Source organism: Anas platyrhynchos, chromosome 1 (genome assembly GCF_047663525.1).
Source record: "Anas platyrhynchos isolate ZD024472 breed Pekin duck chromosome 1, IASCAAS_PekinDuck_T2T, whole genome shotgun sequence".
NCBI classification, from domain to species: domain Eukaryota; kingdom Metazoa; phylum Chordata; class Aves; order Anseriformes; family Anatidae; genus Anas; species Anas platyrhynchos.
The window spans coordinates 2,649,429-2,672,264 of NC_092587.1; the positions used below are offsets into that span (position 1 = coordinate 2,649,429).

At 41.3% G+C, this 22,836-nt stretch overlaps 1 protein-coding gene across 2 annotated transcripts in view; it reads left to right on the forward strand.

The window, feature by feature from the left end:
* CHCHD3 (coiled-coil-helix-coiled-coil-helix domain containing 3) overlaps window positions 1-22,836 on the forward strand; it is a 148,353-nt gene that overhangs the window by 124,643 nt on the left and 874 nt on the right. For both annotated transcript variants that reach the window (XM_027461240.3, XM_027461251.3), the window contains exon 7: window positions 17,542-17,677. In XM_027461240.3, the coding sequence (XP_027317041.1) occupies window positions 17,542-17,677 (136 nt within the window). The remainder of the gene's footprint in view (window positions 1-17,541; window positions 17,678-22,836) is intronic.

Here is a 22,836-nt window from a genome sequence, read left to right on the forward strand (position 1 = left end):
CCCATGTCAATAGTTTGTTCTCTTGTCTCTGCTTGTGCAGATCTGATGGTGAGAAACTTTCGGTTTTCCAGCAGCTCCTTCTGCCACCTTAATTAGCATCAGTTGCTTTTAAAAACTAAAGTTAAAAGAACGGATTATAAATTATTTATGAAATACCACATAATATTTTCCAGTAAGAGAAAATAGAAATCTATTTAGAAACCCGTGGACAGAGCCTGCAGGCTTGCCTCCTTCTAGCTGCTCTCCCTTTGCTCAGTCAAAGACAATGGACTTTAAGTAGAAACATCTGAAATTCATCTTTTCTCTTTCAAATGTAGCATCCATTGCAGTGCTTTGTCATGAAACAGTTTTTTTAATACTGTTGGTGATACCCTTGTTGGTAGTAGTCTTAAATCCTTTGTTCCTAACATTTGAAAAAATGACAAGAGAATTGCAGATGTTGTGTTATTTTTTGTGTTTGTATGTAACTGATTATTTAATTTGCGAGCTATACATAATGTAATTATCCTTACAGCGTAACTCTGGCAGTAAGTCACGTCCTCTTTTCACTTCGAAGAAACGAGAATAAGCCCCAAACCCCACAATTGGACTCACTCAGATCTTAGTGAGTCGGTGAGAGAAGCACAACTTGGCATGATGCTGTTCCGAAAGCAATGCCACGTGTCACAGCTGGGGACAACGGTCCCGAGTTACCCAAATGTCCCACAGGTGAGCGTAGGACTGCTAGAAGGAGTGCACAACATTAAATACCATCAACTCAGCTGAAGAAACCACAGGGCTTTTCTTAGCAGCAGAGGTACTTGAACAGTCTTCTTTCTTTCTCCTGCCTTTTTTTGGGTGCCTTAGTTCCCAAAGGCATCCTCGCTGTGCAGCTGCCCCAGCAGTGGTGTTCACACCATACAGAGCACAGTCCGTGGCAGTGAGCTGCTTAAATTAATAGCAAGTGCTGTTGTATGATAGCTTAATGGCCTTGCACTGCTCGAGTGAAGTATAAATGGTGTTTTGCAGGGTGGATGTGGCACTGTCACCCCTCTTAGCTGGGAAGCAGTCTGGATTCAGAAGGCGCAGAGCTGCTTCAGGTGGAAAAGGAGCTGACAGAGACTACAAATCTTTTCTGTCTCTGTTATTTATCTTGTACATCCCAAATTCTGTTCCTTTCCAATGCAAAAGGAAGAAAACAGAGTTTGTTTTCTTTGCTCACCCCTTTCAGCCCGTATTCAGTCCTAATAAACTCGTCTCAGCCCTGCTAGAGCAGAGCTCATTTGAGCAAAATGCTTGACTTTCTACCATTCCTGGTACCTGTGGTTTTGCTTTTTGGACAAACACAATGCTTCTTGGCTGGGCAAACACTTTACACCATGCACACCTAGATATGCCTTTGCATTGGAGTAAGGAAGCAGAAGTTATTATATTTTAATGTAATACTATATTTATAACTCAGTGATGTACTTCTGCCTTTCGGATAGCCTGTTGCTTCAGCATCTTGGCTTGATGAAGGGATTTTGGTGGTCAGTGTTATCTCCATCTCCATTTCTCTCCAACCTGTGAACATATAGATGAGGATTTCCTTTGAACAGCTTTAAAATATCAAAATCCTATAAACTCCTCAGTGCATTTACCTGTGAAATGATGATCACTTCATAAATGACAACTTTAGTTTTCCCTCCAGCAACAAAGATATTTAACTTTCTTCCTTTGATCGATAGAGCCCATTAGGAATGAGAGTACTCAACAGAGCTGGATGAAATATTAATTGTGCACTTTTCAGCTAGATGCAGATTCATCCTGAGCGAAGTGGGAGCGGGGGATTCTGGCGTAATATCTGTGTGTTTTTCTGGTAAGCCCAGGACTGAGAGTCTGTTTGCATGGGGATGGGTTTCATTGAGATATTCAAACTCAAATGTGAACTTTAAATGTGCCTCTTTGGGCAGGAGATAGTTTTGAAGCATTGAATATGTTATTGAGAGTTATATTAACTTTTTTTTTTTTTTAATCCATTATTCGAAATTTAGGTAGGACGTTAATTAAGAGGGCCAAGCCAATTCTTTCCCTATTTGCCCGTATCTTTTTTAGGAATCCCATGTACATTCATTAAGGCTTTCCTCAGGCTATCACCAGTTTTTCACACAGTTAGATACTTTATGGTCTGGAATAGGGAAAGCAATCGTAAAATTCATTTCAGTAAAGCCCAAAGTCACGACTAGGAATTTTTTATCTGATACGAATTAGTTCTTAAAATAACAAAAGACTTGCTGGAAAGTAGTTACAACAGGATAAGCTTTCTAACAGATGTAGTCAAACACGCCTAGCTGTCTGAATGGCCCTTTCCTCTTCAGGTGCATCTGGTCGATGTGTTGGAAGGAGAAGCACGTGCTCCTGCCTCAGCACACCACGGGTTTTCTCTATTTGCTTACACAGATGCGTTAAGTCATTTTATAGACTTCCTCCCGAAAAGCGAGCGAGCGAAACTCTTCCTTCATGCATCAGTGACCACCAGTTAAATTGGCGTGTTCCCTAGTTCTGCGTGCCGGTAATCAACCGAGTCCCCTGAAAATTGATGGATGCACTCATTAAGGGCAGTTCTTGCTGCTGGCTGCAGTTTCCTGAGCCACTCGTAGTAACCAGGGAGGACCGAGCGCTCGCGGCGCGCTTGGCACGTAGCGCTCTGCTGCGGTACATCTGGCTCCCCGCTCCCTTTCAAGGACTAAAGCCTCTTGTTTTAATACGTTAAGCATCCTTTGTTGGGATTTGGTGTACACACAAGTAAATGATTTCCCAATTACATTGTTAAACCGAGGAAGGCTAAAACCCACAGTCTCCTCTTTTTATTATTAATTTGTTCTGCGCGTTGTAATCTTGTGTTGCTGAGATTTACCAATACCTTTTTTTTTTAAGGAGTTTTTTTTTTATGAGTCCAAGCCATCTGTAGAACCAAAGCCTACAGATCTCACAGCCCCCACTTTGGAGCACACAGCAGCACGCCTCTTTTTCTAGAAGGGAACAGGTTTTGCAGAGTTGATGGTGGTGATGCTTTTTTTCTAAGCAGCGTACACCTGTTCCTGGTTACAGGGTAAAGAATGAATGGCCAATTACCTCGACATGTTCGAACACGACACTTCACATGGCCAGGAGCTTGTGCTTTCTGTTTGGTGAAGGCCCCCAACTACGTAACCATCCGGTCCAAAATCACGGGGTGGAAAGACAGCGATCCTTGATCAGCTGCTAATCTTGGTGCGTGTGCAAGCTGCGGGGAGGGAGGTCAGTGCCACTGACCTTTGTTTTCCCAGCAGAGCCCTTGAACAAGATGAAGTGATCAAAGCAGGATGCCAGTACATCAGCACGATCTCATTACTTTGTAAGCTGCATGCACAGATGCTGCTGTTGCTGCATCAGGCGTCACTGATTTACATTCATAACACCTCCATTACAGCTCATTTGCTGCTACTTGTAATTAACCAGTTCTTCCTTTTTTTTTTCCTCCCTCCCTTCCAGTAGTGTTGGGCTAAATAGGGGGGAAAAAAAATTGACTGCAGTCATTCTGCTTAGACTCCATCGAAGTGAAATCACGGTTGGAAAGCCAAAGTATACATTAAACAGTTGGGGAAATAATATCAAATCATGTGCCTTGTTGCAAAGTGTGGTCATACCCAGAAAATAAGGTTTATAAAAATAGAATTAAGATGCCTCATAAAACAGTTAAGCTGTCCTGTTGGCTTCCAATTCAGATGAGGCTAAGTTCAAAAGTAAAACTTCCCCCTTTTATTACCAGGAGTAAAAATGATTACCTGGACTTGAAAATTGTACAATTTCTTTGGTATCTGGCAAGCATATTCCACCTACCTTACCCGGTAGCTCTGAAAGATTAAAAGGAATAAAAATATGTTATTTATTTTTCCTTAATGGGAAGTTGATAAAGACATGCAGAGAGCAGGTATGCTGCAATAGCTCCTTCTCTGAGCAGAGCTACTCTTTTAATTACAGTTTATCTTCCAGTATTGCTTTTTATCTTCCTATTTACTTAGGGCAGTCCGAAATGAGATGAATCTCGGTGGAGAGTACCATGCAGATTCCAACCTGAGTGAGTAGTGAGGGCATCAGCATAACGTAACATAACATGAATACTCCAGCCAGGGCTGGAGCATCCAACAAGCTTCTCCATATCTTCCACAGAGAAGCCGCCAGGGAATCCTGCTGCCTCATTTCCATTTTTTAAATAAAGCCCTCATTCTGAAGATGTCAGAACAGCAGAGAGAACGCTGCTGATACCAGAACCAGGTTGCCTTTGTTTTAGGCTGGTCCTCCTGCGTCTTCGGTGTGTAAAACACGGAGCTGCAGCTGCCAGCATCTGGAGCAGGGGATGCTGCAGCTGCTGGCAGCTGGATGGGTGGCACCTGGGGGTGGCACTGGATCACCGTGTCACTCTGCTGGCCTGATGGGGCAGGAGGTTTGTTCCTTTTGCCGCAGGCAGGCTCCTAGAAATAAATAAAATAAAGTTGAGCCAGGTCGCACTTGGTTAACCTGAATTTATTGGGGACTAGAACAAAACAGTGCAGCAGGCAGCTGGCGACAGGTGTGCTGCAGGGAGGTTGGGTCACAGAGAGGCCTTTATCCTTTTGTTTAGGATTAATGCTTTTTATGTATTAGAAAGCCTAGCGAATTGCTTCCTAGTGTAAATTTCATTTTAATTAGTCCAACTAAGTTCTACTGCAATAAAAATAACAAAAGGATCTGTGTATATGTGACAGAAATGAATTCAGTTATCCCTTACAGTTAAGGGACTGAACTGAAGTCAGAGGAGTAACCCAAATACACCAAATCTGAGTCTAGAATTAAGAGGTCAGTGATTGTCATTTTTCACAAACTTTATAGGCTGTTCTTCCTAATACAGTAGATTCTTTTTCAGTGACCTGATTGATTTGGGTCTCATTTATAGGTAAGAGGGCAGAACAGTCCCCAAACTTCTGTTTTCCATCTTAAATAGCATCAAACAGTGACATTTTGGCTTTCTTTGTTGTTCCTCTTAGTAGCACATGTGGCGCAAAATAATTGTGGTTTTGAAAAAATACAATTCAATTCTTAAGATTTTTGATTCTCTAGGTGTTGACCACAGCATTGACGTGTACATTTTTGTACACATTGTGTTGTGAAAAGGGGAACAGCATCGGTTCTGTCCTCATAGGCATTGCTACTTCTTCACACCTCCAAACTCACATAGTTTAACAATTATTCTCCTTCAGTCAGAGGAATTTTGACATTTAGATAATCAAATTTTAGACAGCAGTGGCCTTCGGTGAATGTGATCAATTTTAATTTTTTCCTAGGAGATGTGAAACTTCAAAAAAAATTCCTGCTCTTCTTAGCTTGAAATTTCCAGCAAGTTTTCCTGATGAGCATCTCTTTAAATGCAGCTGTATAAGTTGGTTAATTGATCAGAACATAGCCATGGTGGCCACGAAGCCTTGTTAGTTGGAAGCACTCAGCTACCAAGATGGTCTGTGTCCCTAGCAGAAAACTCAAGTTTTACTTATTTCCCTTGAAATGCTATTCTATTATTTAATATATATTCTATACAGGAAAATTTTGTGCTGATGTTCTGCCTGCCTTTTCTTTAAATTTTGTTCTGTTATTCTCAGTACTCCTCACTGCAAACCACTAAGTTATTTTCTCAACATGGTTTTTGATTCTTTCAGTGGTTATCGCTGCATCTTTTAAAGTGAGTCCTGACATCCACAGGAGAAAGTGTGTATATTGGTCATGAAATATCCTAACCAGTTTTTGGAATGCTTTTACAACTGCTGACCGCATTTTCTCACTTTCTTGAGCGTGAGCTGCATTTTTAAGCAAATCAAAGCTCTTTTGCTGGCATTTCCAAAGAGGGGATTTCCAAAATATTTTTGTTTTATGTAGGGATTTTAAAACCTTTGGCTTGTGTGGGTATGATCTGATATTTTTCTTGCGTGGTGCACACTTAGAAGCATGAAGGGCACACCACTTTCTAACCCTAAAAGAACAGGAGAAGGCACACAGCTGGTCGGTAGGAGAGATTTTCCCCTGTTAGTGTTTATGAACAGTTAAGCGTTAGAGGGGTTTGTCAATTCAAGTGCTGCGTGCCTCTTCGGAGGATCCATAACTGAAATTGGAAAACTCGTCAATATTAAAAAAAATCGTAAAAATGCACTCTCTTGCACTGTCTTCTGCATCTCCATTAATCTGCCTGCAATATAAAATCAAAGTAGAGTCCTGAAACATTTAAAGTACACATTTAAGCCTTGGGGAACAGGACTGGAGAAAATAGATAAAACTAATATGCGGATCTTTAAGGAGACCACTCGAGTGCCATGTCCGTGGCTATAAACGTTATAAAGATAGAGTCCCCTGTCAAGGATGTGTGAAGACGGATAGAGTTCCATAGCCAATGCTGCACCGTGCCATATGCATTACGGGAAGCACCAGCAGATCAGGATCGAAAGGTTTTGCGAGACAGGCGGTATAGATCTGTGTGTAATAGACTGCTGCTCTGTCTACACTGCTTTACTGCTAGCGAAATCTTGCTCTTGCTTGGGCTGATGAAATGCAGCCCCTTTTGTTCCATCACATACATTCTTTCCCCTCTGCCGTGACTAGATGCAGTACTTTGGCAAAAAAAAAAATAAAATTGCCATAACCTTCTCAATAAAAAGATGCCATAAGCACGGTCAGCGTGGAATTTAGAAACAAGTTCTTCATGGATAATTTCAGTGTCAAATGAATCTAGTTCACCAGCTCTTTTCTACTATGTATTTTGGCTCCTTTAGGTAGAAATATTATGGATATTCTTCTGGGTCGTCTACAGAATGGGCTTTGGTGGCTCTTCAAGAAGATCAATTAAGCATAAAGCTAATCTATGTAATGGCTCTGTCCCAAGTTGTCTTTATTTTAAACCTGGAGACCTGTTGGTGATGCTGCATGGGACAGAAGTAGTCCTCAAGTTAGTCAGCACCTGGTAAACCTCGTGTTTAGGCAGATAAAGTTGCTGCTGCTCTTTGGATCCCCGCAGGCTGGATGTGTGAAGGTCAAACCCCACCATCGGCCTCTTGTTCTGGGTATGCATTGTAAACTGAGTTTTTTCAGGTAATATCCAAATACATCTTGTTACAGATCAGCCATTATCCCTTACTGCCCTTAATGGTGTGTGTACTACTGCGAATAAGTTTGTGTGATTCTGTCAAACTTTGTGTTCAGTGCTTGCATATAAATCTTCCTTTGTCGCATAGATCTCTGCTAAAAGGACGTGCCGAAATACTGCTCATTTGCACTTCTTACTACGTTTTCTTAACATGATATGATTCAACGATAGGCATTCTCCTGAGGTCTTTATTTTGTCCGTGTAAATCCATATTATAGTACAATATACCTTTCTTGAGCTAGGAGAGATAAAGCCATTGTAACGGACAATCGTTTTACTGAATAATGAAAGAAATGAGAAAAACAGTTATTTCTCTAAAACTTTCCTGGCCACTTAGCGTGGGTCCCAGTTTCAGGCCATTTAGGAGATCCATTAAGCCACTGGGTTGCTCCTCTGCATGCATTAGTAACAAACTCAGCGTAATATGGAACAGGCTTGCTGTATCATGGACACATTTATGAAGATTGATAACAGCCAGGGTTCAGTGTTAACTTTTATTGTCAAACAGGCTGCAGGAAAAACTGCCTGGTATTGCTTTTCCTTTGATTTATGAAAAGGTTGCTACATGAAAAAGACATCACATAAAATAGCTCTGCTGGCAGTAGCATTATAAAATAGGGCCGTAAGTAGACCAAACAATAACTAACTACAATTATGTTCATTATTGTCTCTCTGAGCTCTCTGTACCTTTGCTAGGGTGCTTTCCCTTGCTACCCTGGTAGTTTTAAGGCAGGCCCACCTGTCCTGCTCAGTGGGATAAGCATAAGTCCTGCTGTTTTAGATAGGCAGCATCCCAAGAGGAGCCCTTCCATGTTCGTGCCATCTTCAATCCCCAAAATGAAGGAAATGATCCAGAGTCAACCTGCTTGGGGCATTCCACAAACAGTGCTCGGAGGAAGAGGAAAGGTGTTGAGAAAAAATGCTGTTTTTGTTACAATTTCCATCATTGAGGTATTTTGCTCAAAATTATTACTCTTCTCCTGAATGGGTTATTTCAGACTGTGTTGTAGTTATACCCTTAAAATCAAGACCCAAATCCATCTGATGATGGCAGAGATCACCAGGTTCCAGCTCTGGGTGGCAAGAAGAATTGGTTTGTTTCTCGTAGCCTTTGCAACAAGATGTGCTGCAACAGGAGTGAGTCAAATTCTTCGGTTAGCAGCAATTAGCAGCAAAACCTCAGTGAGAACCAGTTAAACTCCAGGGGCACGACCTAACTGGGGAAAACTTTCCTGGTTGATCTGAAGCTTGGCCAACTTGCGATACTTAAAAAAGCACTCCGCTACCCAACAACTATTTGAGACGTTGGTGAAAAATTGGGAACTTACAAATGGTACGTGATGAGGTTGTAAAACACGAGGCATCAAAATTGCTTCCTGGGATCCGACCAAAGCTCCATCCAGCGACTTGGTGCCTCGTTAATGCTGCCAGCACACGGCGAATGCATAAGGAGAGACCTTTGCAAGCTCTTTCTGAGTTGGCGATGATGGTTTTTGGAACACCCTTCTGGTGTTAAACCGCTTTCCAGGTACCATCGTGTCCTGAAACAGTCCCAGGGACGTGTCCACCAGCAGGCAGTGAAAAATAACAAAGTGAATCGTGAATGCCTTGCTTTAGAACCCCTCTCTCTAAGTGCTGTTCGTGATTTGTTCATGGTGAGAGGTGCGTTTTCCCTGCTGGGATGCTAAGAAGGGTGTTGAGGTCATTATGTTTTCCTTTATTTCTACAGCACGTTGTACAAACACATTTAAACTAAGATATATTATAACAAGGTCCAGTACCCACTTATTAGCAACATGTTTGCAGGGTGATTATTCCTCTTTGTGTGTGTTTCTTAACACGTTATTGTTATTGCAGCCCAGCTGAAATATAAAGAGTTTTATAAAGAGTGGCTTGCCACAGCCTGGTGCAAGGCTTGGGGAAGTGCACGTAGTCTTTGTAGCTTATCAAAGTGAGTCCGAGCCTCTTTTTTATTGAAAAACTTCATGCTCAAATGAAAAATTGGCATTTATTTTACTCTCTCTTAACTTTTAAGATTGCAACCTTCAGTTCCCTCCAGTAATCATCACCCACGGGAGCAGTGATGCTTGAAGTGTTTAACTGTTGATTGCTTTTCCTGCGTGCTAGTTCTGCTCATAAAATCTCTTATTTTTTGTGGTCGGGAGCAGGCTTTTGGGCCTCTTACAGTCGAACAAAACAGTTAAACATATATTGCTCGAGAGAGTAATATTTGGATAATAATGTGCCACGAGGTAGTGTCGTGTGGTGCTTCATATTGTGTGCAGCAGTTGACCTTTGCTACAGATAAGAAACATGTCTCCTTATTAGAGCACACTCTATGGCACCTCTATAAAGGGAAAGCTCTTTTTTAGTGAGGTGCTGTGAAGATTTTATTGTCACGAGTTGGGGATGATGATGATACTCGGGAGTTTACAAAGCCTGAAGTGAATTGTGTCGCTCTTGGGAAATACGCAGCAATAATAAATCCACGCCGTGGTTGTGGTTTGGGCTGCTCATTTGGGTGCTTGGTCTTTGCTTGGGTCTGTCTGTGTTCCCTTTGTGTGTGACATACCCTTACCGTGGAAAATTTAACACAGGGACATGAATAAAATTAAAAGGATTAAATATCCATTAAAGTGGATAAAATTGCTACGGTGTTGTTTTGCCACCTTCATATAGAGACAGATTTCATACTGTTGCGGAATGATCTTTTTCTTTAGAAATTAGAAATACTTCATTGTAGTTTACATAGTTTTAATACAGATTAATATACCTAAGAAGTCCTGGACCAGCAGTAGTTGCAGACCAGTGGTGATATTAAGACATGGTACCACCTGGTGTTGTTGGCCATGGTGGTCTTTGACCTTCCTGCTTATAAACACCTGAGCAAGCGGAGTCTAGCTCGTCCTCATTAATTAATGTTTTGGGAGGAGTAATGAGACAGAGTTCAAGTGATGCTACATGCAAACTAAAAATAATTTGTGATCCGAATTTACATTATGAGGTTTGAAATCAAGCGTTGATATGCTGATCATGCATGTTTGAATGTGTGGGGTTTTGCTCAGTTCAGGCTGAGCAGATTTATTTGACTCTCGTGGTTGGATTAGTTTGTTTCCTTTCTTGCTTAGTGGTTGGACGGACTTATATACATCCAACGTGATTGTTCTTCCTCTTGTAACTGCCAAAGTAGGAACTGGTTTGGATCAGTGCAAGACCAAGAAATTATTTCAATAATATATATCTCATATATGTACATTACATAGATGCGGTATATTCCACGTGGATAAACCTGCAACTTTCAGAGCTTTCTCTTTTTCTCTTATATCTTATATTTCTAATATAACACTGTCGTAACTATATTTTCTACACCATAAAGGCATGCATGCCCATTTTGTAAGTGTAAAATTTGTATCATTGTCATCCATATGGCTGTTTATTTTAATATTTAAAGCCTACATCCTCGTATTTAGTAAAAACTGTTCTTTAAGCTGCAGGGTTAAAAATGTGCATCCTAAATTTGGGTAATTCCAGCATGTGGTTCCCTTTGCAGCTGCGAGGACCAGCTGTGTGTAAGGTACATTTGTATAATAATATGGTGGTGTACTTTGTATTTTAAGGTTTTTTGTTCTTTTTTTTTTTGTTCTTTTTTTTTTCCAGGGAGGGGAATTCTATAAACAAGCAGTGATTTGGGATAATAACATTCAATGAATATCAATTTAAATAAAAGTATTGAACCTAATTCAGCCTGTCAGGGTGGACAGCAGTCTCATTCCATCGATGACTTGCTCTTCAAGGTGTTCAGAGCATTAACAGTCCCAGCGGGTCAGATCAGAGGTCCTCCTAGCTTATCAGCCAACAGCGAGGAGTGGGTACTTGAGGAAAACTGTAAAAATAGGGGAATTAGACAGGGATGCCATTTTACCTTCAAACAGGCAGTGAAGTGGGGCTTCCCTGAGCCAAACACTGTATTTTTGCTCATAATCCTTTGATGGACTTCTCTTACAGTACCTTGTAATTGGCTTTTGAACCCAGCTGTGCTTATGATACCCCCGGTATCCTCTAGCAGTGAGTTCCAGCTTTTCATTAGGTGTTGTCTGGAAAAGGCTTGAATTCTGTTTTTGGTTGTAAACCTACTGCTAGAAGACTTCATTGGCTGTCTCTCTGAATAATTGCTCCTTATGCCATTGATGATTTCGTACATCTGCCGCATGTTTACTTGCAATTGTCTTTCTCTAGGCTGAAGAGATCTAGTCTAGTTCATGCAACATCCTCAGAGGCTGAAGACCTCAGCAATTAGTTCACCAGTCTAATTAGGATTCAGAACCAGGAAATCTTTCTGATCCACATCCCAATTTCATCGTGGTGTAAGTCCCAGCCCAACACAGGGTTTAAGAATGTGCATAACTTTGCACATGCAAATGTGGAATTACTCACTGCGTGCAGTTACGCTTGTATTTATGTGCTTTGCCAGATTTGGGATCGTAAATTCTCTGTTAATCTTAGAGATGCTCTTTCCTCCCTGAATGCAATAAATGTGTTGTTGCATTACGAGGAATGGTTTCCACTTTGCTTATGATAAAAGCTGAACCGCTCTCCTACCAACATACCAGGTGGTTCACCAGGTGGGAAACATTCACTGGGAAAAAATAAAAAAAATAAATTAAAAAAAAAAAAAGACCTAAAAAGGTCAATAGTGCTATCTGCCAGGCTTCTGTGTTAAACCAGGTTTTTGTCAACATATTGAACTTGACTTAGCACACTCTATAGACATAATTAAACGTCTGCCTCCAAGTGGTGCGTGTGCGTGAATATGCTGGGATGTGTCTTTCCGCCTCTTCTCATCTCCATCCCTAAATTTCAGAGGTCAGGACGTTGGGAACAGATTTTAATTTGCTTCTGAGGGAGACGAAATAAATGAGAGAATGACAAACATTTGCCGAAGTTTTTGTCAGGGCTGGGATTGTGGAGTCTAAAAATACCATGGGCAATATTAACACTGGAGCTGATCCCTCGTAGCACAAGAGATGCGTGTGTCAACAGGCAGAGGGGGGTTGTGCTCAGACTTGGGCAGAAGTCATTTTTTTAGCATTACTGTGCACTTTTAGTGTTCTCACTTGTAACAAAACAGGAACGACTGCGGCTCTCTTCCACCAGAGATTTGTTAGGAAAATTCTTTTCTTTTACAGCTTTTGGAGAAGTCACACTATGTAGTCAAGTGTAAATAAAAGCAAGAATCAACTCTGCAGTACTTGATCTTTTGCTGGCAGCACTTCCCACATGGTAATTTTGAGGGCTCTGTGTAGGCACAGTTTGATTATGGACTGCTTCGCAACGTCGGTTGTAGATACTCCGAAATCAGATCGTGGTATTGCTTCCAAGTGATCTTTAGAAGAACAGAACCATTTGGTTTGTGCTTTACACGTTTCGTAATGCACTCGCAAGTCATCACCTACTTAATGTGCGAAGACAATTTTTAAAAATAATTTAATATAAAGAGTAAATTAATTTAAAAGCTAAAAATACTGGTGCAGCAGCAAGGATCTTCATTACCATATGCCCTTTTGTGTTTTTTTTTCCCCCTGTTCTCTGTTTTGCAACTATTTTCTCTACTGTAAACAAGTCCTGTGAATTCAGCGAGCAGTGATTCTGTGGAAGCGGCTCCTTTTTGGATGAGGTAATCTTAAAAAAGAATAAACCCCCAGCACCACCTTTTTGTGTCTTGGTGGAAAATCCCCCCTGTCTTGCCGCTGTTCCAGACTTGTCGCTTCCACCTCGTCTCTGACCCGACCTTCTCCCTAGGTCTTCTCAGCTAGGCGTACCTTTTGCTCTTGCTGACTCTTTATGCAAAACATACAAAACATGGCCTTCCTTGTCCATCTGCTCAGCTAAATCCCTCGCAGCTCGTGGTATCAGTTATTGCAACATACGTTTTATTCCCCATGGCCACGAGAAGGGAAATCTTGCCTTGACGGTGTCAGTTGAGAGCGGTGCTGTAGGTGGTTTGGCTCCCCAGTATTCCCATCATCTCCTTTCATCGTCCACTGGCTTCCTTTCACCTGCATCACTTGCAAGTCACACATCTTCCCTTCTGAAGCCCTTTATGGCCCATTTTTTGCTATCACTTCCAGTCCCCATTTGCTTTCTCTCTGAAGCACTGCTGACACTACCTTCCACCCCCAACTCACCCCTTTTACCAAACAAGCATCTGCTTTCACTGTTTCTCATTGCAAAAAGAAAATTTCAATAGACGTAGGCAAAGATAATTGATTAACTTCCCCCAAATCCCTTTAAGATTCCTCTTGGTTGCTCATAAAGCACATGAAAACAGTCAGGCTGTTGCTGTGCCTATCGCGAGGGCACTGCCTCAGTTTCCTTTTGTTTCACCATCTTTCTGCATCGATTTATTGCTTCTTATCTTCCTGGGCATTATAGGCAGGTTGAGGAAAGACACGTCTTTTTTTTTTTTTCCTTGCTTTACGTGCTACCAGTGCAGGTGGGATCTGATGGTGGTGTGGCTCCTACAGCTGTAGGAGCAAATAAAGCAGCTCAGGACCTTGGCTTCAGTCCTTCACCGTGCTGCCGTGTTGGGTCTAAGAGGTAATGTGCTCCTTTTTTGGGGATTGATTTTGAAGCTGACACTTCCCTGGGTGACACCTGGCATGACTGGGAGAGCAGCACATGCTGGGACAGTCCCTTTTTGTAGCTCGGACACACACACGTGCTGAGCTGCTGGTTTGGAGGGGACAAATTTACATTTAGGGGTGCAGGCTGGGCTGTGCTGCCTGGCCTCGGACCCAGAGCATCATCTCTGCTTCTTTCACCAAGCACAAGGTAGCTGTAGATGCCAAGGGTTACGTGGAGAAGAACAGATGCTTCTGATAAGTGTCAGCATTTTAATGAGGAATAAAATTAAGCCCTGGATACTTCTGGCCATCTAATGGCAGAGGTTTTTGTAATCCATGCTGGTTTTTTGTTGCTTTTTTTTTTTCTTCTTTCTATATTTTATGACAATTGCCTGAAGTCCTGATCTGGTGGGATTATGCCAGATACCTGCACAGTTGGAAACTCATCAGCGATTCAGATTCCTTCAGTCAGAATGTCAGTTTTATCACAAAACTTACCATGGTGATTTCAGATTTCCTCTTTAGTAGACATTTTGTTTGAATGCCGTGAAGGGGCTCCTTTCTCGGAGCCCCCAGGAATACAATAAGCTATGCTCTTTGAGACAGGCTAGATGAGTACAAAGTTCCTCTCATTAAATTTTCTCTTCATGCCTTCGCATAGAATATTTCTTTATAAAGCTCTCTCTTATTTTCTTTTGTGTCTTCATCCCATTACCTTTATGAGATTGCGGTGCATCAGCTTGATGGAAAAGGTGGGCGCGCGGCTCCCTCCAAGGTTTATTCGGGCACGCAGAAATATTTGCTGGCATGCAAGGTGCTCGAGGAGCAGCTGGGAAAGCGAAAGCAGATCAAGTAATTGTAAACTTAATAAAAACACGTTAATAAAAGCATGCCGGGCGGTGCGCGGCGCAGCTCGGGCTGCTGCTCATATTGACTTTGGAGAAGAAAGGCATTTTAAATTTCGCCTGTGTTGATTCAGTAAAGTAGTTATTGAGTTGCGCTGAATGGAGATGGGCCTCGGTCAGGGTTTCCCGTCAATCCTTGTTGACTACTACAGTATATATTTTTCCCATTGCTTTCTTCAATTTAGTCATGAAATTCCCAAGTAATTAAAAAAAAATTAAAGAGAAGGTTGAAAAGGGTTGGATGCTTTCCCTGCCACGTATCTCAAAATAAAGCTCTTGGGACACAGGGAAGGAACCTCATGCTTGAATAGGGTCAGCTCTCACCAGATCAGGTTGGTTTATCCATTCAGCCTTTAAAATCTTCACGTTTCCCCAGCAGATTCCTCTTAACAACTGTTTTTTGTGCTATTTCCCTTTTCTGACAAGCTTCTTCTCCAGTCATGCCCCACCAGACCTTTAAATGTGTCTGTAAAATTACCCTTATTTACAGGAACATTAGCGAGGTTATCTTTTAGGGAGATGTTTCATTTCCCTTTTGAGGAGTTTCCTTGCCGGTGGCTGCCTCTGACCGTCCGTCTGGGAGTCCTGTCATCCATCACCAACCAGAAATCAATCGCAAACCCTCTGCTGGGTTTACCATAATGCGCTCTGCAACCTCCTTTCCTGAGCGGGAGATCCTGCCCCGCGTGCTTTATGGCCATCTAATGGTAGATAGTAATCTCATTTAGCGTTTTCCCCAAAGTGCAAATAGTGCATTAGGGGAGCATAACAAGCACAGCAGATCAATACGGAGCCGGTGCTCTCCTTGAAGAGATTAATCCAAGAAAATGGACTTGGTTGACTTCAAGGAAATGGCCCCGTTTGCATTGAGCAGCGCCGGGGCTGGGTTGTGGTGGTGGGCTGAGAGCACGTTTGGAAAATTCACTGGTGAGAAGCTGTAGGATGAGAAGAAATCGTGGTGAGGCAGGAGACGACACGTCTGCCCGAGCTCCGGTGCTGTCGGCAAGGCGAAGTGTCCATTGAAGCATTCAGATAAAGAATAATACGTGGTCTTTGAATGGCTAATGGCACGGCTCAGGGAAACAAGCCATCCACAAAGATCCTTGCCGCGGGTTAGTGACCCCCCCAGATGGCTTATTTAAAAAATTTACAGAATTTATGTAGCTGGTGTACAGAAGCCCGTTTCCTTCTCTCTTCACATTTAAGACACACTCAACGAAGTCACTTTAAAAACACTTGTGAATTAAGGCACTGCTAGGTTTGCTGTGTGAGGGTTTCGCCAACTCGTGCTCTATTGTACTGGATTATCAATCCAGACCAGGGTCTCAGGCGTTTGAAACGAGTGCTGGTTTAGTTGGACCTAAATCATCAGAGCTGAGTCATACAGCTACAAAGAGCGGACGCGATGCTTCAGCCTTTACTTTTATCCCATCCAGCCCCAGCCCTTGCTGTAGTCAGCCGGTGTACAGCATTTTATGGCCGTACATTTTGATGCCTGACACGCTCTTGAAACGCTTGCTGATATCAGCAGAGGGGGGATTAAGGGAAAATCCTCATCCGTAAGAGTCTACAGAAGTTTGAACTTTCAGATCATAAAGTGGGGAAGCACCAGGGACTGCATTTAAATTCTGCTTTAGGTATTTCACAGATGTACGGTAATGAATGAAAAGAGGAAGAGGGCTGTTTTCTATAGGTATGGATTGTAAAATCAAGGCGACTTAACAGGTCTTTTTTGGTACTACATCTTGAGTGATTGCCCAGAAGTCAGCTCCCCCAAGGAACCGCATCGTGCTTCATGTTTTGCCTTCTCGTCGTAGTAAAGCAGAGATCTGTCTTGGCCAATCAGCAAAACAAGAAGGAACAGAGGATTCATCTGAGGATGCTGTGGCTGATGAGGCTCGTTCTTTTTACGACCTTATTGAACTAAAAATAATGTGGATGTTAGAACAGCCATTGTCGGGCTTTCCCGGTAGGGTAAATGGGAAAGTGTATTAAGTATACAGTTCACACACATAAAACAAATGGTAGTTTTAAAATTATATGAACCTTCAATGTGTTTTTTTTATAAAGTTTCATGGCTCTTTTTCTACTGCTAAAATGGTTTATTTTTGCTGTGAAAGGGCTATAACAGTAACTAGATTTTGAATACCTTAAAAGATGTTTATAAAGCAAACGTCCAATTAACTTGAAATTACAGTGGACCTTTCATCTCTCTAACACTCTGCCACCCACTTGCTTTTGAATCAGGAAAGTATTGTATTCCCATTTAAATTCTGTGCCACTATCAGTGTAGATAACATTACATAGATAAATGCAAATGACAAGATTTTTGTCCAAAAGGGGGTTTATTTTGCAGAACAGACGAGAGGAGTTTCCATTCCGTTGTGTATTGCATCAGCCAAAAAGATGACAAGAGTAATTAATCCATACAGTAAGGAAAATAGACAAAATTCCTAAATAACTTGCACATCTGGCGTCAGGGTTACAATTGAGGTGATGGGTAGAAGAAGGGAAGGAGGATGCGCCAAAAATAGAGGCTATCATCAGATCAGCAAGAGCAGATTGTGTAATTTGCTGATGCTAGCAAGTTTTCTGCATTCTCTAGGTCAGCCCAATGGGTGCTTTCTGTCTTATGCAGTAGCAATATTTAATAAGTAGCAAGACTATAGGGTCCTAAGACTATACAGCAATGAAGCTTAATGCGTCCTGCAGTTCTGTGACTGTTCTTGTGGCTGCAGCCTTCCTTTGTAACTTTAAAGTGTTTTCCTTCACATCCATTATTTAAAGTTGCATCTTTCCTGAAACGATTTTGAGAAGGAAATCAAAATGTTCTTTCTTCTTTCCCCAGGCGATATGAGTCTCATCCAGTCTGCGCTGATCTGCAGGGTAAAATTCTGCAGTGTTACCAGCAGCATGCTCAGGAGACCCTCAGCTGCTCTGCACTGGCTAGCCAATACCTGCATTGTGTCAATCATGCCAAACAGGTGGGTGTACAAATATTGCAACTGAAATAAACATGGAATAAAGAGAGGAAGACTGTTGGATTATCCAATTAGTCCCTCTTACATGCTAAAGCATTACGGTTCCCTGTATGTGTGGACTCAAGCTCCAAGGAGTCCACTTTCAATTTATTTAAATGTTAGGGTTTCCATCTCTTCCCTTGGGAAACTGTTGGTTAATGTACAACCTGTCGCTGTTGGCAGATGTTGCCTGGTATCTGCAGTTTTAGCAGTAAGACAAGGGGATTTAACTAAGTGGTACTATTTGCCATAAATATGGCCACTTTCAGTAACAGGTGAATGGATGCCTCAAACTAGATTGCTCACCAGTTGGAAGTCTTCATTTCTTTTATGTACTCAGAGTCTAATACTGCCATTTACCTGGTCTTTTCCCCTTGCCATCCAATTTGCTACGGCATGGGTTGTTACTTCAGATTATAAACTTTTATTCTTTATTAGTGCAGCTAAAGGGAAATGACAGTAGTGCATAAATGTTTCAGTTAAAAGAAGCTGCAAGTTCTAAACGTGATTCTTTTTCATCACCTTAAATCAAATACAGTGACATATATGTTGATCTCAACTGTGTTCTTAGCCAGTTGGAGATGTGCTTGTAGGCCGTATATATAGTATATATAAAGGTGCTTAAATAAGCCTGTTGATCTTTATTTCTGCTAAAGTCTGAGTTAATCTCTGAACATGTGAAAACACATGCTCTAATGTGTTAGCAGAGACTGAGCAAGAACGTTTAGTACTTGATAATGTCAATCATCACTAGAGTTAGTCCTGCCCGTACAGAAGAGCAGTAAGACCTTGACTATAATCATTTTCTGAGACCTTTGTGCAGTTTTGCTGGTGCAGTCCTGCCCTGGCACTGCTGAAGATCTTCCTGGAGTCAGTGCTGCTTGTGGTTTAGCACTGCGTAAATTTTGTGGGAGGCAAGAGTTGCATGGCAGTGCTACAGCGGTTTCTGCAGGCCACAGCACTCAACACGTTTGTGGGGTGCTGTTATTATAATTATTTGTTTATACAGTTAGTGGGCTCCTTTCTGAATAGGCAGCCTGGCTGGAAGACAGACGCAGCCAGCAGCTGTAGCATCCTTGTTCACTGAACAAGCCGTGGTGCAGGACCAGGACAATTTGTGGGGCTGTCAGGGCAGCTCTGAAATCTCTTTGTGATATTAAACGTTGTTATCATCAGTGAAAACTTTGCCTGAAGAGGGTTCATGTGATGAAATTTAAAAATAAATGAGATCAACCTCTTCCTTTCAAAATTACCTCCTTCATTACACCCCTCGGTGTTTCTCCTGCCCACTTTTAATGCTTCTGTGCTCCTTCATTTCCTTTAACACCCTACAGCCTACCAGGATCCCTGCTCATGAAATTTTTTCCTGATGGCAGAGCCTGAGGCTCTTTTAAAATGCCCCATGCTCAGACATCCAAGCATGAGAAGTGCAATAAGTTTTGTCCAAGTGCCTTCCTTGGGCACAGGACAAGTTTTGCCTGTCCCCCTTTTTCCCTAAACTATACAGTTTTCCATGGCTTTTTGAACTGTGTTTTTTTTTTTCCTTTGAATTGTTTGCTACTATTTTATTTAATTCCATTCTCTCCCTACTATAACGAGCAAGAATTGGTGTACGCATTTATTGTTTTTCTAAGATTTCTTTTAGTATGATTTTTGTATTCCAAAATCCAGTTTGAAGTTACTAGACGGGATGTTTTGAGAAATTTTAGAAAAAAAAGGCTAGTGAATAATATTAGGTCATTATGTAGTCAACATCACTGTGGCTTGCATCATCTGAAATGCTAATTTACTGTATTTATAATTCTACATTATTTTTAACAGTAACTACAAAATTTATCCTAATTATTCATATTTAAGCTATAACTAAAGTTAGTATCTGATAGTAATTTCTTCAGAAGACTATGATGAGGATGAATCAATTCATGTTCAGAAGGTGCAGGAAAAGGAAATTGCATAAATATGAGCATTAGGTTTCTGAACCCTTTTTAAACACCTTTTTTGTTGAAGATCTTCAACCAAGCCTGTCAAGTAGTTAAAAGTGTTTCCTAAATGCTTCTTATTCTCTTTCACACATGCTTCAAGATGAGAATTCAGAGAGGTTTCTCTCTTATGATAACAGAGAAAGAGAAGCCTTTTATGATGGAAATATTTGCAAGCAGGAACGATTGTTTTTCATAATGAACATCAGTCCTCTAGAGCTCATCCTCCATGTGTTGCAGCTGTAAATGTAATTATTTTTACTCGCTGATTGCCTGGAAGTCCAGACAAACAGTGACTTTGAAATAATTGCTAAACGCTGCTATAAAATACTGCAAAATTACCTACTGTGTGTGCTTGCTTGGAAGACAGAAGAGCAGGATAAATAGTAGATTCAGAAATGAAAAAGTTAACTGACACCGGCTACAAGAAACAAACAAAGAAGAAAATTTGCTAGAGGGAATAGACCAAGATATTGAAAACCAAATAAGTTAACTAATCCGATTTCCTGGCGGTGAGTCTGGGCACTTGTGCTCAGGCTGAGCACACTCTGTGCTTTTCATAAATTGAATTTATTGACTCCTCTTTCTTTCCTATCTTGCTTATAATTATCTCACCCTCTCTTCTGTATGCTCCTTATTTCTCATCCTGTCTGTAATCTCATGTCTCTATCTGTCCTTTTCTCCCCTTGTTAGAAAGGCCTAGAGAGCTGTTAATTCAGAGGAGTTTGACATATCGTTGTATCTTCAGTTTAAATCTTTTCCCAAAGTCAGGGGAAGCTCGTGAGATAAATTAAGCTCTGTTATTAATGTTTGTATTTTATTATAATAGAAACAGAGAGAAAAACTACTTAATGGAGCCATTAAAGGGAAGATATTAGGATTGTCTGTGCCATGGATTTGTGTTCCCAGTGCTGACGTATCTCCAGCAATGCCATTTTTTTTAGAAAAAAATGACATTTTTATTGCTGGTCCTAATGTACCACGCACTGATGTGGACAAGGTGGCTGTTGAAATACCCATATTTTTTTTCTGGTCTACAGGGTGTCCTAATTCCTATGTGGAAACACAGCAATATTATAGTGTAATGAAGTCTATGCAATAGTTTCCTGCTAGACCGCTGAATATCACAGGGATGCAAGTCTCTGCAGGTGAGGTTTGAAAGTATTTCAAAGAAAGGTGCTGACAGCTGCTGGTGTCTGACAGCCTGGCTCCTAAACGCTGCCCTTCAGCCTCTCCAGCCTCTTTGTGCCCATTATTGTGAATTGGAGGGTAAAGTGGTCCTCAATGATGCATCCTGGTCAGCACAAAACCATCTTGTTTAGCCTCATTCTCCAGGTGCCATCTCGCAATCTAATGGAAAAACATGTAAAATTAGTGTAGCTGGAAACACTTTGGGCTGAAACACAATAAAGAGACGTTGTCTTTTAACACTATTTAACACCACCTTGACTGAAGAAAGTTCATTATGGAAGGGTCGGATCAGGTTCCCTTCACGCCTACATCGGTGTCATGGAGAAAACACAAGGAAAAAATGCTAAATACGTGAAGTAACTGTCTAAGTGATGATAAATTACAAGAGTCAGTAAAGAACGTTAAAAAAATAGAGACAAAAACAAACAAAGCCCTGGTACCCTCCCACTTTTCTGCAGATGAAATTTTGTGGGCAGAAATCTGCATGTGATGAACAAATACCTGCAATTGCTTTCCTTAGGACATTAAGTGAAAAAAAAAAAAAAAAAGTAACAGAATTTTGCTCAGATCTTTTGGGAATTTCCCGTGATAATTTATGCAGTGTTAAATTTACGCAAAGTTAATATTCAGCCCAGCAATGGCTTTGAGCAAGTTTCTGTGATACAACTGCAAAAGGAGACTTCCCGATGAAATAGCCTGCGCCAGTTTCACCGAAATCTCTGCGGGGATACTGTCGAGTGAGAGCGGAGATTTTGTTAACCAGTAAAAGTTTCCCTTATCTTTGTTTATAAAAGCAACTAGGGAGTGTAAAACTGATTCTTTTTATTTCGTCAGCACGTACCTCTCTACCATGAGTTGTAGAGAACATTTGTGATCACGAGGACATTTTCCATCTTTTCATGTGCTCACTGTCCTGCTCCTTGCTATGCATCTTCATCCTCCTTGCAGGATCACTGCTTGAGTGGTTCTCCAGATAATTTTTAGAAAGATTGTGAGAATTTGGTTAAAGACATAAATGACAACAGGTTTCCATTCCCTTTATTTTTAGTTTTCCTGAGCCCTAACTCTTTGTCTGACAGTACAAGCCTGGAAGAGAATATGCCCGGTGTGGCCAGGTACTGACCAACTATTTGAATCAGCCATTGGTAGGTCTCCTGTAAAACTTCAAAGTTCACATCTGGGCTTGCTCCTGACATAAGCCGAAAAAATTGTCAAATCCCTTGCTATTATTTGTTACAAGGAGACTCATAATTACCAGCTTTCCCATCTTCTGGATTTTGAAGGGAAGAACAATAGATTGCCTTGGTCAACATCATAGTCCACCAGTGAGTGTAGGTGTTTTCCAGCATGCTAGAGCCTGTTTTCTGTTCATTGTACTGGTTTAGATAAGTAGTACCTGTACATGTGCTTGTTTCTACAGCCCCTTTATTCATGAATCATGGCAGTAGGAAGTTCTTGGTAGAGCCCAACATATCATCCTTGCAAGTCTGCATTTTTCTGGGAGACTCTGAATAGAGTCGAGACCTCTGTGGCAGAGCTTTCTGGTGTGGCAGTAGAAATAATTCTTGGAGGACTTGACAGATCTATACTTTTAGCTCTTGGTGGCCTGACTGTGCACAGGAGGTGAATAATGAAGTGCAAGTTCAGTGCGACATGTTCAGACTATCAAGATTTCGATGATGACTTGGAATATAGGAAGAAGGTAGGTAGGGGAGATACTTATTGCTGTATGGCTTCAGGATATATTTCCTCGAGTATGTAACTGCTGGGAACAGGATTTATCTTATTGTAAGGTCAGATGTTTTAATTTCCTTAATAGCCATAGCATGACTAGAGCTATGATAGCATTAAGATGGATGAATAGGAATTGTTCCTGCAGCTCTCCAGCCCGCCAGATGTCTGGATTGTTGAGTCTTCAGATAGCTTCATTCTGCCTCTGTGATGATGTGTGTG